This window comes from Cinclus cinclus, chromosome 15 (genome assembly GCF_963662255.1).
Source record: "Cinclus cinclus chromosome 15, bCinCin1.1, whole genome shotgun sequence".
NCBI classification, from domain to species: Eukaryota; Metazoa; Chordata; class Aves; order Passeriformes; family Cinclidae; genus Cinclus; species Cinclus cinclus.
In genome coordinates, this window is record NC_085060.1 from 2,285,466 (window position 1) to 2,303,735 (window position 18,270).

The 18,270-nt window shown below is 47.2% G+C and overlaps 1 protein-coding gene across 1 annotated transcript; it reads left to right on the forward strand.

Annotated features, from left to right (window-relative positions):
- The first annotated feature begins 1,581 nt into the window (after positions 1-1,581).
- UPRT (uracil phosphoribosyltransferase homolog) lies at positions 1,582-14,601 on the forward strand. The gene is made up of 7 exons (XM_062502849.1): positions 1,582-2,320; positions 7,750-7,792; positions 10,657-10,726; positions 11,783-11,845; positions 12,668-12,829; positions 13,362-13,460; positions 14,213-14,601. The coding sequence occupies exons 1-7, from the start codon at positions 2,028-2,030 to the stop codon at positions 14,317-14,319; spliced, it is 837 nt and encodes a 278-aa protein (XP_062358833.1). The 5' UTR covers positions 1,582-2,027; the 3' UTR covers positions 14,320-14,601.
- The last annotated feature ends 3,669 nt before the right edge of the window (positions 14,602-18,270 follow it).

Here is an 18,270-nt window from a genome sequence, read left to right on the forward strand (position 1 = left end):
CTTGGAAACTGCTCTGGGACCCTCCTCACCTTTGGTCCTTCCACAGCTCTGTCAGGCACCCTGGAAATTTGTCTTTTCCTGTGAGGTCCCTGTGAGAGCCTTGGGCATCTCTGGGTGTGTCTGGAACATGGGGCAAAGAGAAGGTGTGGAGTGAACATCAGCTCTGCTCCTGCAGCTGCTCAGAGACAGAGCTGCAGGAGGGGATGCAACCAGCCAGGGACACTGGGGGAATGTCTGCAGTCAGGGGCTCAGCCTGGACTGCTGGTTTGGGTGGGTTGGGATGGCTTTCTGACAAAGCTTTCAGGCTTGTCAGGTGTGCCAGAGAGGAAAGGAGAAATTCAGTGTGTGTGCAGTCCATGATTCCAGTTCTGTTTCTGCTTCAGGAATAGCTTCAGCCTCAATAAGGAGGACTCACTGTTTGCAGGGTCAGTGTTATTTCCCACAGCACACTGTTGCTTTAGAAGTGCACACCAGGACCTGGGAAGGAAAGAGGAGAAAAGGTGAGTCCTTAGCTTTATTTTCTCATTCAGTTTCTCTTTTTAAGGCTTTTCTGAAAAGAAAGGCCTTTGTATATATATATAGATCTGCTACATGTCTATATGCCTCTCTCATTTTAGTTTGTGCAGAAAGCTGCATGGATCAACTGAGTTTAGCACTTTTCAGAATTGCTGCCACAACATTTCTGAAACTCCTCTTTTTTTCTCCTTTTTTTTGCCCCTTTTTTATATAAGGATTTAAGAATTCAGAAACAACACAAACATTTCCCTACCTGAACCTTCCTGGTGATCAAAATTATAGAGGATTTCCCAAACCTGAGTTCTAACACAAACATCCACCAGGGTTTTTTGTACATCCTCTTGTTCCTTTCTAGAGTTGTCCCGTGCACAGAGAATTGTAACCAAGTGCGGGGTTAATTGGGCTGTGCGTAAAGAAACAGGCAGGGGTGAGGTGGCTCCTGAGGTTTGCAAAGGAATCAACCGGCAGGGAAGTGCCAGCTCCGATTGCCTTGGCAGACAAGACCCAGACAGGAGGAACGAGCTGCTGCCTCTGTGACCCATTTACCTGCGGTACCGACCTTGAAACAATCCCAAAAATCTGAGCTGTGCTTCTCCTTGGCCCGCAGGAAGGCTTGGAGTGGGAAGCAGAGCCATCAGTTCTGTTCCCTTTCGGCCACTAAGGGGAGCTGCTTCTTGGCAAACCCGGCTGTGTGACCCAGGGCTTTCAACCCCCCAGAACTGGTCGTGCTCGTTGTGTTACAACCGCTGTGTGCTGCACAAATCCTGATTTCAACTTTGCTTTTGTCCTCCAGGGTGAATAACTGCATTGGATTTTCTAACTACAAATTCTTTCTACTGTTCTTAGCCTATTCTTTGTTGTATTGCTTGTATATTGCTGCAACAGTCTTCAAGTATTTCATTAAGTATTGGACAGTAAGTCATGAAATCCAGTTACTTTTTCATCTCCTGTCAGTCTCGTGGGCTTTAGTGACTCTCGGTGCTTTGTGGTCTCAGGCAGCGGAGGGGCTGCATTTTCCTGGGAGGTGTTTCCTGGGCCCTTTGGGAGTCCACCTCCTGTTAGATGTCCAAAATGCACAAAGCAAGAAGCAAATAGCCTTCAGGAATTTCAGACTAGGTTCTTTTCTGGCAGAGAGGTTCTATCCCTTCCCTGCTCTCGTGTTCGCGTGGGTGTCCCTTGGAAAGTTTGGCATTGATGTTAAGATGCTGGCAATGATTTCTACACATTTACTGAAAAGAAAACAAAAAACACGTCTAAAAACCTAGCTTATTTTCTAGCCCCTATATGCCTCCATTTAAAAACCGAGAGAACCAAAGGACTCTTTTTATGCCGTTCCCAGGGGCTGTCCCGGAGCTCTCCGTGCGGGCAGGACGCGTCCGCCGGTGCCGGTCCCGCCCCCGAGCTGCGCTCCCGCCGCGGGGCTGAGCGGCGGTGCCGGCCGCCAATGGAGCGCGGGCGGCGGGCGCGCTTCCCCCGCCCCGGCGGCGCGCACGGGGGCGCGGCCCCGGCGCATGGAGGCGATGCCCTGCCAGAACCAGCGCCTCGGCCCGCGGCCGCAGGATGAGCCTCCCGCATCCGCCACGACCACGGCGAGCGGCGGATCCCGGCTGATCCGCTTCGCCGAGCCCAGCGAAGATAGCGGCTGCCCCAGCCCGGACAGCAGCAGCACCAGCAGCAGCAATGGGGTGGTGGCGGCGGCGCCGGTCCCCGCCGGGGAGGGCTGCGCGCCGGCCATCGGGCCGCAGCTGAAGCTGCTGCCCATGAACGACCAGCTGCGGGAGCTGCAGACCATCATCAGGGACAAGTGAGCGCGCCGGGCCGGGCGGTAGCGTGGGCTGGGGAGGAGACGGAGGGTGATCGTCGGCCGTCGCTCCCTCTATCCCTCCCTCTTCCAGGGAGCCGCAGCCCCGCCGAGCCGCTCTCAGCCGGCCCCTGGTGCCGGAGGGATGCGTGGCGGGCGCTGCCGGCCGGGCCCCGGCGCGGCCGGGCTGTCCCCGCCGGGCCCGGGGAGCGAGGCCGAGGCCGGGGCTGTAGGGACGCGCTGCCGTGCCGCGTGTGCCGGGTTGAACGGCCGGGCCGGCGGTACGGCCGTGTCTGGTGACGCGGGCCCGAGGGCAGCGCTCCCGGGGACCGACACAGAGGCTCGGCGAGTCTTTAAACCTCTCACGGACTTGGACGGTCCCTGACGGGGTTTTTGCTCACCTCCGCCCTGCGGGCGGCTCCGAGCTTGCGTGCCACATCATCAGCGCAAGGAGCGCGCTGCACAACGTGGGTGAAGCCCTTGAGAATGAAGGCTGTACTTTATAGTCCCGGCAGCAGCTGAGGCTCGTTACCTCTCTGGAGATCGTATCCCGCAGGCAGGATGGGCCGGGAGCTCTGCCCAGGCTCTGACCGGAGACAGCTGTGAGCTCCATGTTCCACAAGGCAGCTCAGGTGTTGAACACGTCCCTCCCGCTGCTCACGCTTGTAGCTGAGCTTGTTCAACACTGGGATGGTGGTAGTGGAAAGTATTAAATATAGTATGCAACATAAGACAAGCTTCAGCAGCATCCATCTAGTTATTAAAAACTACTGGTTTGCGAGAACCACCAGCAAAGAGGTGTGAAGCCAAGCCTATCAATAGTGATCAGGTCCTGAATAAAACCCTATTTTCCTGTGACACAATGGCTTTCTGACATCTGCAATAAGTCATTGCAGAGACACTGTTCCTTGCTGTGTTTCGCATCTGTCCATCTGCATAGTCCATGTTTTGCTATTTTCTGGCTCTTTATAGCTAGCAGTAATTCATTTTTTATGCAAGACTGCTCACTGTTTCTCAAAGACAATACCTCCATTAATTTTATTAACTTATCTGAGTCTCCTTACCTGAAACTACTTTGTGGAGGATTTTCCTTTTTTTTTCAAAGCATTATGGGAAAAACAAAACCTGGCAGCAGGAGCAGCAGAGGCAGTGCAATCCTGATGTGAGGAAGGCACTTGTGGCCAGACCACACAGAAGATCTCTGCAGGTGGGAACACCCATCTGGCAGCTTCTCTGGGGAGCAGAAAAGGAAGCTGGGAGTGGGCTAAGCAGGGAGAGAATCCAAACCATGCTTGGTGATTGCCCGTGAAAGGTTTTGAGGTTAGTGAGAACCATATAGTTTTGATGTCTAGACAAATACTAGCAATGTAATTTCTTTACTCAGGGATTTTATTATTATTATTTTGTTTTACACAGGTTTTGACCTCTTTCAAATACATTTAACATGTTTCTGGTTACAGTGAGCTTTCCCAGAAAGCAGCAGCTGTGATTTTAACTTGAAGGACACTTTTTAGAATTACATCAGCTTCATTGCACAAGACTTTGGTAGGAGGAAGTCTAGAATAGGACTTGTAAACAGTGACTTACTCAGAGCAGCTGCAGCAATCGCAGACTGTCCTTTATTCTGAGTATGATGTTGCCCTGGAAGTGGGGAGGGAACTGTCACTTTCAAGCTCCCTTCCCTACCAGTGAGGAAAATTGGGCTACAGCCTACTCAGAAAGGTTGGCTTTCTAGGTAAGAACAGTAGGCAAACATTATTTTTTTGTGTTTTGTCCCAGGAATTCAGCTGCATCTCGCTACAAGACCTCAGACTGGCCTATTTTAATGCCTGTCATTCAGAGAGATGCTGAAGGGAGAAGAGGATTTTTTAGGCACTGTTCATTAACCTTTCCCTGGGCAGTTGCAATCTGCCCTAAGACAACTCTGCAGCTACTGTAGCATTCAAACCAGGTGCTAAAAGAAACTCCTCCTCCTTAGAACCCTGTCTGTGAACTGGTAGCAATGTGGCTCAGAGTAGCTACTGGTCAAAAAATCCAATTTAAGCTGATAGAGGGGTATATTCACATAAAGTGCTTGGGAAGAGGGAGAAGCTGTCATCTATAGGCAATTATAGCCCTGTCACTTAGACTTTCTGGATTAAAAAAGAGCAGGTAACACCTTAACTCAAGAAGAATATTTAGATTCTTAATGCTGCAGAGGATGGATGTTCCAAATACAACAATACCTGAAAATGGCAGACATTAAAAGGCAAACTTCTGGGGAGTGAGAAATGGAACAAAAGTAGGGAAGAAAACCCCAGTCAATTTGAGACTATTACCGTAAGTGAGGAAGGAGTAAATATTCACATAATCCCAGTGAACTTGGATGGAACTAAGAATGGTCAGGGCAGCTGCAGAAGACTTTGGGGAGTCTGTTTTGTCCATAGCATGAGCTGCTCAGAGAAGTGGAAAGCTCTTTCTTGCTCCTGAGAGGATTCCGAGAAAGACATTGTGGCCTTTCAATTGGCATTATTGTAAAGAAAAACCCACCTTCATGTGGCTGGTCATAGTGTCCCATGGGATTCAGAGGTGCCTGGCTGGGTCAGGGTTATCCTGGTAAGACCAAAATGGTACTTTTGCTTCCTTAAAATGAAGAAGAATTTGGTCTGTGTGCCAGAGTTGGGGAGATGGATAGATCACCTCAACTTAACTGTGCCTGGGTTTCCTTGTTTTCCCTCAGGCTTGTCACTTTTCTGCTCAGCAAAGGCTTAATGGGGGCAGGTACCTTTTATACTGGGATATGAACCTCAAGTGCTCTAATGGGATGTGATCTGATGCACTGAAGTACTGAACATTCTAGAACTGTCTCTTTACAAGGAGGGAATGATCTCAAGGTAATTTCTAGCCTCACAGATAAGAACCAGGGATCTGAAAGCTGAAATGAGTAGTGCAGTGATATTTTTATATAGAACCAAGTTCATTAGCTCAGGTTGGCAGTGACATTTTAAACTCATGATTTAACAAGAGATATGATTTAAATCCAGATACTTTAAGGTTCTTGTGTCTGTTGAGTGAGATCATTCTGTGGTATTTTGTTAAAGCTTCTTATTCCCTAAGGAGCAGAGTGATAACGTAGAAATGCAGATGGCAGAGTGGTTGGATGTGCAGTCCTGGCTGCTGCACAGGGCAGGGGGATTCAGGAGTGTGTAACTCACCTGTGCTGGATGAGGACAACTGCTGCAGGCAGGGAGGGTGGGATCCCTCTGCATCCCAGACTTGGCATGTTAAAAATTAAGGACTGCAGTTCATTAAGTACTGAAGTACTGCAGGAAGAAGTTCCCAGCTACATCAACTCCCTGAATGCCAACAGCTCATTCAGCCTTCAGTTTTCTTAAAAACCTTTTACAAATCATGTGTAGGGAAGTGGTTTTTTTCCAGCCTGGCCCTCACCCTGGGTGTCTTTCAACAAGCTCTGTGAGGTAATGAGAGAGAGATACAGGAATTACTGAAGCCCTCATACCTGCAGACCTGACAGTTTTGTCACTAGTACCAAATGCTAAAGCAGGAGGAAACCCTACAGCTACTTTATTACAATACAGTCCCAAAAAACCCATTTCTTCTCACCTCCTAAAACAGACACTGTGACCTCAGCCACGCTCCCGGCCTTCAGAAACAAAATGAAATTCATTTATATAATGTAACACAACGTTCCTGCTACAAGTTAGGTTTTAATGCCTCATGTTTGTAGATGTCTTGTTACTTGATGAAGCAGCTGAAACAATTTCTAGTCTGACTTGACTCATTACTTTATGTATTTCTATCTGTTATTTAAGGAGAACAGTTACAGTGTTTTCACATAAACGTTTTTTTTTCTGTCCCTGGCAATTCTGACTGGGTGTAGGACTTGAGATGTCACAGCTTTCCAGCTGCCCCTGTTACAGGAGGTCTGACATTTTCTGTATTACTGTTATTTGTATGCACTGTGGTTTTCTGTTGCCCTTTCCTTCTCAAAAACCAGGTATGACCAATGAAGGGTGTTCAGTGAACTGTGCAGAGGAGCATATGTGCCTCTGCAAGCACAGAGGAGTTGGTTTAAAGCCTCATAATTTGCATTAATAACTCAGAGTGTTCACTCAAAACACTTTATCACTTTGCAGTCAAAACTGAGGTCGGGACATTGCTGGGCCTGTCTTACACCTACTTGTGAAATTTAGCTGAATTTTCTGAAATGTTGGTCTGGAAGAACCTAGATATGCCACTTAGCTACTTCCCTCTTTTTAAAGCACTTATCTACACCACAGACAGAAGTATGAAACTTTCAAAAAACCATAATAAATGAGGTCATATAATGTCAAAATAGCAGCAAGTTAGGAATATCCTGTCATTACCAGAAAGAAGGAAAAAATTAAAAGCAAACAGTATTTTAACAGTGTGTTACTAGCACAAGGAAAGAAACTAGACTAAATTAATGATCTTCTGAAGCCTCTTTTTTAAAGTGGGGAACAAGTGACTGGTTCCCAGGCAATGAGCAGGCAAACCTTCTGACTTTGATTCATGTAAGCATGAGGTGTCTCAGGATCTTGGGGATTAAATACAAAATGATGTTTAAGGAGACATGCAGAGTATCAGGGTTTGAAAACATGAGAGGGATTAATAGAATATTTCATTTAAAAGTGCCTCTTACCGTGTTGGTACTGTGTCTGAGGGTTTTCAAGGCCATTGTCCTGTGAGTGTTGGCTCCTTCACTGGAAATGTGTCCTATTCTGGTGTAGTGGGAGTTGTTCTTGGCATGGGAAGCAAGGTGTTAAAGCCGCTTCTAAAATTCAGGCTTTTAACCTTTCATTTTGCCTTCTGAAGGGGCCAAAAGCCACCGAGGCACCTGAGCAAAAGGTTGTACCCAAACTAATAAGAGGCAGAGAGGTGTTTTCATGGGAATGCTATTTAATCCTTGCTCAGTTTAACCTCCCATTCACTGATCTAATCATACTCAGTGAGTTCTAGATAAGATAGGATGTATCTGTTGCTTATCAGGTGTGTTGTCAGCCCTGGGTTAAGGATCTGCATGGTCATTGTCCCACAGTTTCTGACTGACTGGAGGACTGGCAAGCAAAGCTCACTTGCAAAGAGCTGCAGGGAAAGCAGGAATATCTGAGCTCAGGAGGTGTTTTGGAGCTGAGCTGGAACAGCAGCACTGTGGGAACCCTACAGAACATCATCCTCTTATGTTTAATTGCTAGTGGTACAGCACAGCAGTGTTGCCAAACCCCAGAGTTGGGTCACTGCACCTCTGCCACCAAGCAGGAAACCCATGATGCAGAACCTCTGGGATAAATTTAGTATATCATAGGAGACTTTTCTCTGAACTGCCTTGGAATATAGTATTTAATATTGTATTTAAGCAATGTTTTTAAAGTAATTCCCCAACTTAAAATGTAAATTATTACCTTTTTCAGGAAATCCAGTAGAGGAGACTTCGTATTTTCTGCTGATCGTCTGGTAGGTGAAGAATTTCTTCTTGACATTGCACTTTGCAGCTCTTCCATAAAATGGGTCTTTCAGAACATAAAAATGGTGGTGTTGACAGCAGCTTTTCTACCCAAAGGAAATTGCTGTGTGACAACAACTTTCTGTATAGGGGCTTCTGATCACTATTTCATAGGGCTTCTGTTCACTATTTCATCTCAACAGGTTCCAGAAACCATGTTGTTACCAGACCCAGCTACTTGAGGACAGAGACCTCAACAATAAGAGAATTCTGTTCAAAAACAGATACACAGAGGTTGCAGATAATTGAGTTTTATTTTGAAGCAGCACTTTTGATCTTGTGAACAGAGCAGTACAATTTCTTACAGCCTAGATATTACCAGTTGCTTGCATGCAGAGGTGCCTCCTGGCACTTGCTGTGTATTAGATTAGTAGCTCTGGGTGCACCCACATGGAGAATTTGTCTTTAGACATATGGTGGTTACTGGCAGAGACAAAGCAATTTGAAGTTTTCACATGTTCTAGTAAGTCAGAACAAAGACTGCTGGGAGTGCAGCCTTTATCTCATTTAAATTACAGTTTAAAGAAAACCCCAGCACTTGCTACCACACACAAGGGTGTTTGCTTTTTGCAAATCCACTCTCATTAACAGAGAGAAGTGTTTTTCCCCTTCCAGCATATTCCAGAGACCACTCACGGTTACAGCCACAGCAGGCAGGTTTCCTGTGATGAGCCCAATCTTAATCCAGGTTTGCTCAGGTTTAGATATGGCCACAACCTAAGATTGTGACTGCAGTGCTTTTTATCTTCATGACTTTCCATTTCCCCCCTGCTACTTTCCCCTTCTTGAGGATGTTTCCTGCATTCCAGTACTTTACTGTGAAGAACCTTTCTCCATGTACCTTCTCACCTTTCTTGGGTGTCCTGCTCTGTTCTGAGGCAAACAGTGATTTTTTTTTTTTTCCCCCTCCTCTCATTGCTGGAAACTGCAGATCCAGGCAGTGAATTCAGGTCCTTGTACCAGTGTCCTCTATGGGCTGGCCAGCACAGCCAGAGAGCCTCTGTGTGCTGGTCCTGCAGCTCCTTGCCACAGAACCTGCTGCTCTGTTTTCCATTTTGTAGGTGGAATTTTGCACAAAAGAATATGTAGGACTCTCATTTTCTGAATGTTTTTCCTAGGTGTGACAACAGTTATAATTTCATGTGGGATTTGGTCTCTACTAAACTTGGTAAGGTGCAAACAGTTATAACTTGCCATGTTTTCCACCCAGAGAACAAAGAGTGTTTAATGGCAAGAAGCAATACATGAAGAAAAGTGTGGGATTATACAGGAAGAAAATACACCTTGTTGCAGTGAGAAAATGAAATTGAAGTTAAGTTTGCTCCTACCTTGGCAGCTGTTAGGGGCTCTGTCTCCAGAGGGAGAGTTCTTAAGGAGGGATTCTGAAGGTGATGGATTTCTGGTGGTGCAGGTTTTTCTTCTGGCAGTTTGTTTCACACATAAGGGGATGGCACAAAGGAAATGTTTGAAGATACTTCTGAGAAAAGAGGAGTTAATGGGTGGTGGAGGCTGGCAGGAAGTGTCTGAAAGCCACTGCCAGGGCTGTGATCCTGAAGCTGAAGGAAATGAGAGTAAAGTCTTGAGGAGGAAGGACCAAGACAAACCCTTGGTGTTTGTGAAGGAGGAGAAGCAGCCCCTGGCATGGGAGACTGTCAGTCCTTATGGCTGGTGGTGGTGGAAATGGGGACAGCTGGAACTCAGGACAGGTGGTGGGAAGGGCACAGGGCTCCTCTCTGCACTGGAGACTCCCCTGATCCCTGCACCCACACAGTGGAGGCACTGAGCTGTTGTCACAGGTGCTGGTGCTTTGGAGCAGAAAGCACATTTTTGGGGGTGATTGAAGGCCTGAGTGGAGCCATGAATTCATTTCTCAGCCCTAGCAGCTGCTTCCTGTGTAACACTGACGAGGTTACTTCACCTTTCTGCCCACCTGCCTCTTTCAGGTGCCTTCTTTTTTCTTTTCAAAAGTGGTTTGAAATGCTGAGCTGCAAAAAGCTATACAGATACCGAGGATGTTCTGCCTCCTCTTGAGCTTCCAAGAAAGGCCACACATAATGGGTTAGAGGATTTTCTTCTCACACTCTTGTACCTTGGGACCAAAGCTCTACTTCCTGTTCCATGTGGGACTGTAATAAAACCAGTTTTATCTTCTAAGCAGTGGCAGCCACCTCTCTGGGAGAGGAGCAGCTTGTTCTTTGGGCACGAGAGAAAAGAGGAGGAAATTAATCCCAGAGTGTGGAGGTGGCAGAAAGCACAGTGCAAAAAAAAATGTTTTATCAACACTGACAAGTTTACAAAGAATCCTTCCAGCCTCTGTGTAAAACACTGATAAGTGTGGGGAGATCACAGAGATTATTTGACCATAAGACCTGCACTGGATTACTCTAAACTTTTGGCAGATTATGTGGAGCAATGTCAGCACTACAGCAAGATGAAAAAAGCTTTTATTCCAAACCTGGCAAATAGGTTGGCTTTTTTTTTTCCCCATTGAATTAAGTTCAAAAACATAAAAAAGGCCTCACTCATCTGTTGAGAATAATTTCTCTGTGAAGCCTCTGCCTGCCAGATCTAAATAAAGTCAGTTTTATGGTTGCTTATGAGCCCCTCTCTTCTCCCAGTTTTATTCTGCAATGCCTTTGATTTGTGGCTAAAGATGTCAGCCTCAAAAAGGTCTCTAAATTCAGTCCCTAACTGCTGTTAAAGTGGGCTCAAATCCTTTGGGCTCACCCAGTCCTTGTAACTACTACTGCCATGTAGTGCCTTATCTCCAGAGATAACAAACCCTTTAAGCTAACCCATCTCTTTGGTTCCACAGATCAGACTCGTGGTTGAAGAGGGACTGAATCAACTGCCCTACACAGAATGTACCGTGACCACTCCAACAGGTATGTGGGAAATCACCCCTGGCCTGATAGGACTGGAAGTGGAACTGATACCAAAATACAGAGAATTCTTACAAGAGTTACAGGTTATCCTGAGGTGGAAGAGACTCAGAGGCTCATTGAGTCCAACTCTCTGCTCCTCAGAGAACTGCCTAAAACTGAATCCTGCAACATCCAGATGGTCTGAACTCTGACAGGCTTGGTGCCACAAGCACTTCCCTGGGGAGCTCTGAGCAGGGCAGAGCACAGAGTGACTGTCCCTGCTGGTTAAAAAAGCTACAAAGCACCTAACACAATTAAGCAAAACAGTCAACATTGTCATTTCACTTAGGATTAAATTAATCTTGCAGAACCATAATGGAAATGTACCAGTGTATGTGCAGGACCAATTCACCTGCCTGTACCACAGCCTTGAATTAAAATTGATGACATTTCACGTGCCCAGTAAGGAAAAAGGACTTGGCAACAAACAGCTTTGCCTTGCCAGCCTAAATCTGGCCCTGCAGCTGGGGCCAGCAGGGAGTGAGGATGAACAGGAAATGAAAAGTAGCTATGCTGGCACTAGAGAAAAGCATTGCAGGAGTTGTGGTTGCTCCTGTCAGCTGTAAAGATCTGTAAGGTTATAGATACTCACATGTGCAGTACTCAGAGGCAGCTCCTGAGGGCATCAGCAGGTTGGGGGGAACTGCTCAGCTCTGTGGTGTGACCCACAGTGCACCCGTGAGACGTGCAGCAGCTGAGTCCTGCCGTCCCTGAGAACTGCACTTGCATTCCTGCAGGGTGACACTCCCACTTTGCAGTAAAGCATGGTGTGGCTTTACTTACACTTTGAGAAATGATGGACTGCAAACTCTCAACTGTGGAACCAGGCAGAGTTTAGACACCCACCCAGGAGGCACCATCCCTTACCTGTGTTAACCTCAAACAGCAGCTGCTTCACCTCTTGAGCACTGGTGTCACATCTGTTCCCAGTGACAAATCCAGGACCATCTCCTCTCAGTTCAGAGAGGGCAGAAGGGAGCAGCCACTGCCACTGAGCCCTGGTTTCTTTCCTCACAGGACACAAGTATGAAGGAGTCCGATTTGAAAAGGGAAACTGTGGGGTCAGCATCATGAGAAGTGGTAGGTGGTGCTGGCTGCTGAGGAACACACACTAAATGCTTTGGAAACCTGTAAGCAACTTCCTTTCAAAGATGTGCAACAACAGGTTTACCCAAATCCTTTCTTAGATATCCTTGATGACAGAATGTACAGGAATTTCTCCCATTAACCTTTAAGGAGACAAATGGCTGAACAGATCTCCTGTGGCCTCTTCCCTGGCAGCTGTTCCCTGTGAGGGGCCAAGTGCCCTCCCCTGTTTCCCACTTGTGCCCAGAACCAGGGCTCCAGCCCAGCCACACTCCGTGTGGGCAGAGTCCCTGTTCTTGCCCAGTGCTAGGCAAACCCTTGGATCAGTGCTGTCAAACCCAGCAGCCCCACACTGTGCCCCACACTCTGTCACCAGGATGTCCCCAAACCCCACCTGCCCACTCTGACCTTCCCAGCTCTCTCCTGTGGGAGCTCAGCACAGCCGGGAACACCAAACCCAGGGGCTCAGCAGCACTGAGGAGACTCGGTGTGCTGGAAACAGAGGAAAAAGGGGAAGAGCTTCAAGGTTTTGATGCTTAGAACTGTTCACCAGCACAGGGGTGGGACTGTCCATGTGGGAACTGTCCATTTGGGATTTTCCATTTAGGGACTGTCCCTTTTGGGACTGTCCCTTTCGGACTGTCCATTTGGAGTCTGTCCCTTTCGGACTGTCCTTTTGGGATTGTCCACTTAGGGACTGTCCATTGGAACCGTCTATTTAGGACTATTTGGGACTGTCCCTTTCCCTGCGGGCCCTTGCCCCCAGCCCTTTCTCAGTGTCACCACGTGCTGCTGTGTCTGTGCTGCTCCTTGCAGGGGAGGCCATGGAGCAGGGCCTGCGGGACTGCTGCAGATCCATCCGCATCGGGAAAATCCTGATCCAGAGCGACGAGGAGACCCAGAGAGCCAAGGTGTACTACGCCAAGTTCCCCCCAGACATCTACAGGAGGAAAGTGCTGCTCATGTACCCGATCCTGAGTGAGTGGCTGCCACCAGCACGGACAGCCAGACTCCTCTGAACGCTGAATGAAAACTTCCACATGCAGGGGCTTTGATTGGGGTTTCTGCTTGGTTTAGGTGGCAGAGGAGGGAATTGATGAGGCTGTGCCAGGACACACATTACTCAGCTGCACCAGTGTGGATGCAGAGCAAATCGTTTTGGTGGGGCTGCTTTTGGAAGAAAGGCTGAGATTAAGATGGGATATAAATTTAATTATATTAATTTTGCTGCGGGAAAAGACTCAAGCAGTGTTTTTCTTATTCTGAGATATTTCGAGATTAATATTATAATGACTTTGTTAGGATGAGGTTGCTTGTTCACTCCAAGTTCTTGCCATTAGGAGACCAACATTTTGTACAAGGAGTCCATACAGAGGTCATTCCTTTCCAGTGGGAAAGGACAGAATCACCATTCAGTCACACCAGCTGTACCACAGGCACTCTCAGCTTAGGACAAGCTCATCAACCAGGGCACAATCCCTAAACCCTGTCCCCCTCTGTGCCCTCTCAGGTACTGGGAACACAGTCATTGAGGCCGTCAAAGTGCTCGTGGAACACGGGGTCCAGCCCAGCGTCATCATCCTGCTCAGCCTCTTCTCCACACCTCACGGTGAGTGGGAGGGGCACAGGAGTGAGCACAGCTCTGTCTGCTGGGGACAGTGACATCAGTCACACATGGGTGGGCAGGGCAGAGCTGTGCCTCTGCCATGGCAGCATGGCTTTGCTCAGAGCAGGTTTGGGGCTTTTTTTTGCTGAATTGTAACACTGAGAGAACAGCACCATGTTTGGTGTGGGCAGTGAGGAGAGGAATGAATGGCGAAACTGCAAATGGGAGGGTGTTCCTAAAAGCAGGAGTTTGCAGCACTGCCAGGTCCGTGGCTCACAGAGCAGTGCCAGGCCAGCTGCTGTTCTGGACCATGGAATGGGGGGGTTGGTCCAGCACCAGAACAGCACCAGGAGTGGGAGCTGAATGGAGCAACAGAACTTGCCTGGCTGCAGGTTCAAGGTAAAAGGGGATCTAAATGAGGAACATTTGCTTCTCTGGGAGGAAAGAGGATCTTGTGTGTTATATTAGAAATTGGCCGTGGCAGAAATCGCTATCAAAAAACTCAGCTGAACTGCAGAGCAGCCTGAACCACAGCTGGGAGTATGGGTGTAGGAGAAAGGCAATTCCCCAGAAGAAGACCCCAGAAAAGTAATCCCCTGAAGTCAGGCAGTTTTCCTCACAGATGGTTAGCTAAGGCAGGAAGAGGAAGAGGAGACAGAAGCACAGAGCCTGACTTCCTTTTGGAATGCTGCTGATCACAATTTGACATGGGCTGAAGCACTGTAGTCATTACTGCCTTTGCTGTCTCTTCCAAGGTGCCAAATCCATCATCCAGGAATTCCCAGAAATCACCATTTTAACTACAGAAGTGCATCCTGTTGCACCAACACACTTTGGACAGAAGTACTTTGGGACAGACTGACAGTCCTGGAGCAACTGGATATGACTCTAAGGCATTACAAGAGGTTTTTTTTTATATTTTATTACTGTTGAGTTGGCCAAGGGCATGTTTAAAAACCTTTTTGGCCAACTAACTTAGGGTAGTGCTGGCCTGAACAGGGATCAGGTACAGTGACAAAGCACTCTGGTTCCACCGACAAGCATCTCCATGTTGGGGTTCTATAATTGCCACACTCTGCTTTAACCTATTTATTCTTCTCCAGCCTGCCTGTGGCCACCTGCAAGAGCAAAATAAACCCAACTAAACCCCAAGGGAGTGTCCTTCATTTCTAGGGTCATTTGGCATCACTCCAGCTACAGCCACTCCCAGTGCTTCCAACTCTCGGGGTGCACTTGGACTTCAATGTCCTCCTGAGAAGCCACGTGGATTTTTTGCCTTTGGCTGATGACCAAGAACCAAAGATACAACTCTTGGAATTTTGCTCTGCAAACATTATTCTCAGATAGTGAAACACCCCTGGTCCTGAATCAAGAAGATTCCTGTTGCAGCACAGGTGCAAACTGGGTGGGATTTGGGGGTGGGAGCAGCACTGCCTGTGGAAATTCTACACATACAGAATTTGGGAATTCTAAGAGACAAAACTTGTGGCTGGATCAGTCTCACCAACCCTTTAAATGACAGGAAAATTGCAGCAAAAAGCTGGAACTCGATTTCTAATCCTGTTCACAGAGCACCAGAGCCAGAAGACAAGCGTGGCCCTCAGGGCTCAGCAGCCTTTCCAAAGCCTCAGGGCATCAATCTGCAGCCAAATCCTTTCTTTCTTTAAATCCCCTGGCGTCAAGTACCATACCCAGCTGGCCAGTACCTCCCCTTAGTGTAACTTTGGGGAAATCCATAAATACAATATAAACCATAATTATTTAAAAATATATCCATATTCTACAAATGCAAGATTAGGAAATGTTGTCTCAAGTAGGGTCCTTACCTCTCATCAGGTGAGTGGAGTGCTGAGGTCTGGGCTGCCCCCACCAATCAATCTTTTTATCACAGATAAAGAACCTCCCCTGTTCCAAGCAGTAATTCCAATTAATTAAAGTGGTTTAACACTTCCAGAGGGGGAATGTTTAGCCTGAGCATAGGAAATAAGCATTCACAAGTCTAATGAATTAGCCAAAAATGGTTTTAATGCAGTCCTTGCCTGCAGTGCAGTATAAACCATAATAAAAAACAACAAAGCAGAACATACAGGATATTCAGCTGTAGAAACTGTACAAACACTTGGAAAATGCCAGTGAAACTCCACAGAGCATCAGCACAGTCAGAACATTGGTTCAACAGTAAAAACGAGTACCCAAAGCTTTTGTAAAAACCCATTTGATATCAAAAGTCTCAATGCCAGCAGCAGCAGCATTAAATTCCTGAACACAACACCCCAAAGGTGGGCAGTAATCTCAGTGTGACATTCCTTGGAAAATAATTACTTCCCATTGAATTAGGGGGGAGAGATGTGTATTAAGTCACCAGTTCTGCCTGGAACAACTGCCAGCCCCAGGCCATGCTGGGTTCCTAAAGCAGCTGGATGCAGTTAGAAACCACTCAGGGGATTGCTGCAGTTTCCCAGTTCTGTCAGCTCCATCCATCAGGAATGGCAGAGGGAGCTCCCAAAGGGATCTCCCCTGACCCACAGCAGCCCCTGCAGGGGGGTTCTGCTCCAGCCCCATTTTCCAGCATGTGAAACCCCCTGGCTTTCCTGGGAGGAAGTTAAACCCTCCTGATACATTGAATGGCTCTGCCATTCTCTGATCCTGAGAATTAGCTCAGTTCTATCTTTGAGGGACCCATCTGTACCACAAACAGCATTTTCAGATGAGGAGCAGACATCTGAGCAGCAGCTGATAATTTTATAAAATAACAAGACCTTTCCTGCTTCCTGTGTTCCTAACCCAAAGTTCTCTGCTCCAACAATGGATTTGGAATCACTCTGGAGCAGCTCTGTGAGTGCAGGAGGAAGCCACTTCATAGTGTAGTTAATTCCAAAGAAGGATGGAGTTAAATCAGAACAGAGGAACAACGGGTTCCACCTCCTCACCCCAGCTCCAAGTCACAGCCTTGTCCCTCCTCCCTCCCAGGGAAGGTCACCTGCACCAGAGTTCATGACATCAGCAGCATTCCAGGGAGTTCTGGGACACATCCATTAGAATACACCAACACTTTTCACTTTGGGCTTCAAGTGCTGAGAAGGGGCTGCACACACCTTCCCCAGGTTAGAAAGGAGAGGGGGAGGCCGATTTTGTTGGGTTTCAGGCTTCCCGTGGGATTTAGTCCAAGGTTGAACTCGAGGCAATGCTTCAGGAGTACTGGAACAGCAGGGAAGCTGTCAGGTCAGGTACCTGCGTGCTCCAGGGGCTGTCTGACACAGCACTGGATGCAGGCAGGCATTTCTTTTCAAGCACAGCTGGAATAAGAAGCAGAGATGATGCCTTTGTCCTTTTTGTTGGATTTTTTTGGGGCTGTGGTTTCCCCACCCCCTCCTTAACATAATTGTTTTTAACAATGGCTGTTACCCACTAAAGTTTTATAAATGCTGCTATAAATCTTAAAACCTCATACAGAAAAAAAATACAGTATTTTAAAGGAGCATGCAGGCCTGAGCAACTTACAGGCTTATATTTGAAATGTAAACTTAAATTTTATTTCACAAGGTTTACATCCCAAATGGAAGCTGGAGAATGAAGAAATGAAGCTTTTAGGAAAGAGAAAATGCAGGAAGAGGGATCCTGCTCAAAGCAAAGCCAGCTGGGCCTGATGATGGGAACCACAAACCAATACCTAACAAACAGAGAGATAAATTACAAATAAGATACGTGGCACTACTGCATAAAATGACACCCACTCACCTTCACAGTAGCCAAAAAAACAGCACAAAGCTGAAAATATTTAACTGTATGTTCAGGAGGAAGAGGGAAGACTCCAAGTGGGATGGAAAAAGGACAAGAGACTAAAACCCTGCAGCAGTGGGTGTGAGCTCAGTGTCTGTGACCAGGGCAGGGAATGCAGCACTAGGCAGGAAGAGCCCATGGCAGAGCCAGGGCAGGGTCTGACAGACCAGGCTGGGGATGAGAACAGCCCCTCTGCCAGACAAACACCTTCAGTGATCTGTTCAGGATGAGCTTAGGTTTGCAAGTGTTCTGTAATTAAGCAGAAGCTGATAGAATTAGAAAAATATCAATAAAATTGAGGTATTTTCAAGTACTATGGATCCATTTCAGAAAGCTGTACCACAGGAGTCACTGAAATGGAAACGTGACCCTTTTGAGTTAATTAATTCTGGCTTAATAAACAAGGTCAGCAGTGGCTCCTTCCCCTGCTAATTAAACCCTTCCATGAGTGCACCAGCTGTGCAGAGTAAGTGCTCAGCAGAGTAACTCTGCACAGAGTAACTGCTCGGCACATCATTCTTCATAGATAAACTCAGGGAAAAAAATAGTAATTTTAATTTTTTTTCCCCTTGACATTTTACATTCATATCATATTACAGACTTTATGCATCAAGTTGTGCTTTCAGTCCAGACCAGCATCTAGAACTAGAGAGCTGCAGCTGGTGTGGATTTTGCTGAATCCATTCCTGGTTGTCCCAGGAAGCAAACATTCATTGCATAGTGCGATTTGGAAGCCTCCTGATTCTCACCAGTGACTGCACCCCACACTCACTGGGTACAGCCTCCTCAAACATGCTCCCTGCTTGAAGGAAAACAAGATCATCCTACTCCAAAAATTTCCAACTCAGCAAGAGAAACCTGGCAGTGCAGTGAGGGTTGCACAAGTCCTGGGTCCTTGGGCAGGACTTGCTGGCCCAAGACTGGATTTAGGACAATTCCACACAGGAAAATATCAGTATGATGCTCTGTCTGGGGTTTTGTACCTGAATGTAAATGGGAGAGAAGGGGGAGAGGTGAGGAGGTGGCTGTTAGT

Excerpts from the sequence above, each read along its gene's own strand:
- UPRT (XM_062502849.1), top strand. The coding sequence starts at position 2,028 with ATGGAGGCGATGCCCTGCCAGAACCAGCGCCTCGGCCCGCGGCCGCAG. Across the intron at positions 2,321-7,749 it reads CAGACCATCATCAGGGACAA|GAAATCCAGTAGAGGAGACT; the intron begins GTGAGCGCGCCG and ends TACCTTTTTCAG. Across the intron at positions 7,793-10,656 it reads TATTTTCTGCTGATCGTCTG|ATCAGACTCGTGGTTGAAGA; the intron begins GTAGGTGAAGAA and ends TTGGTTCCACAG.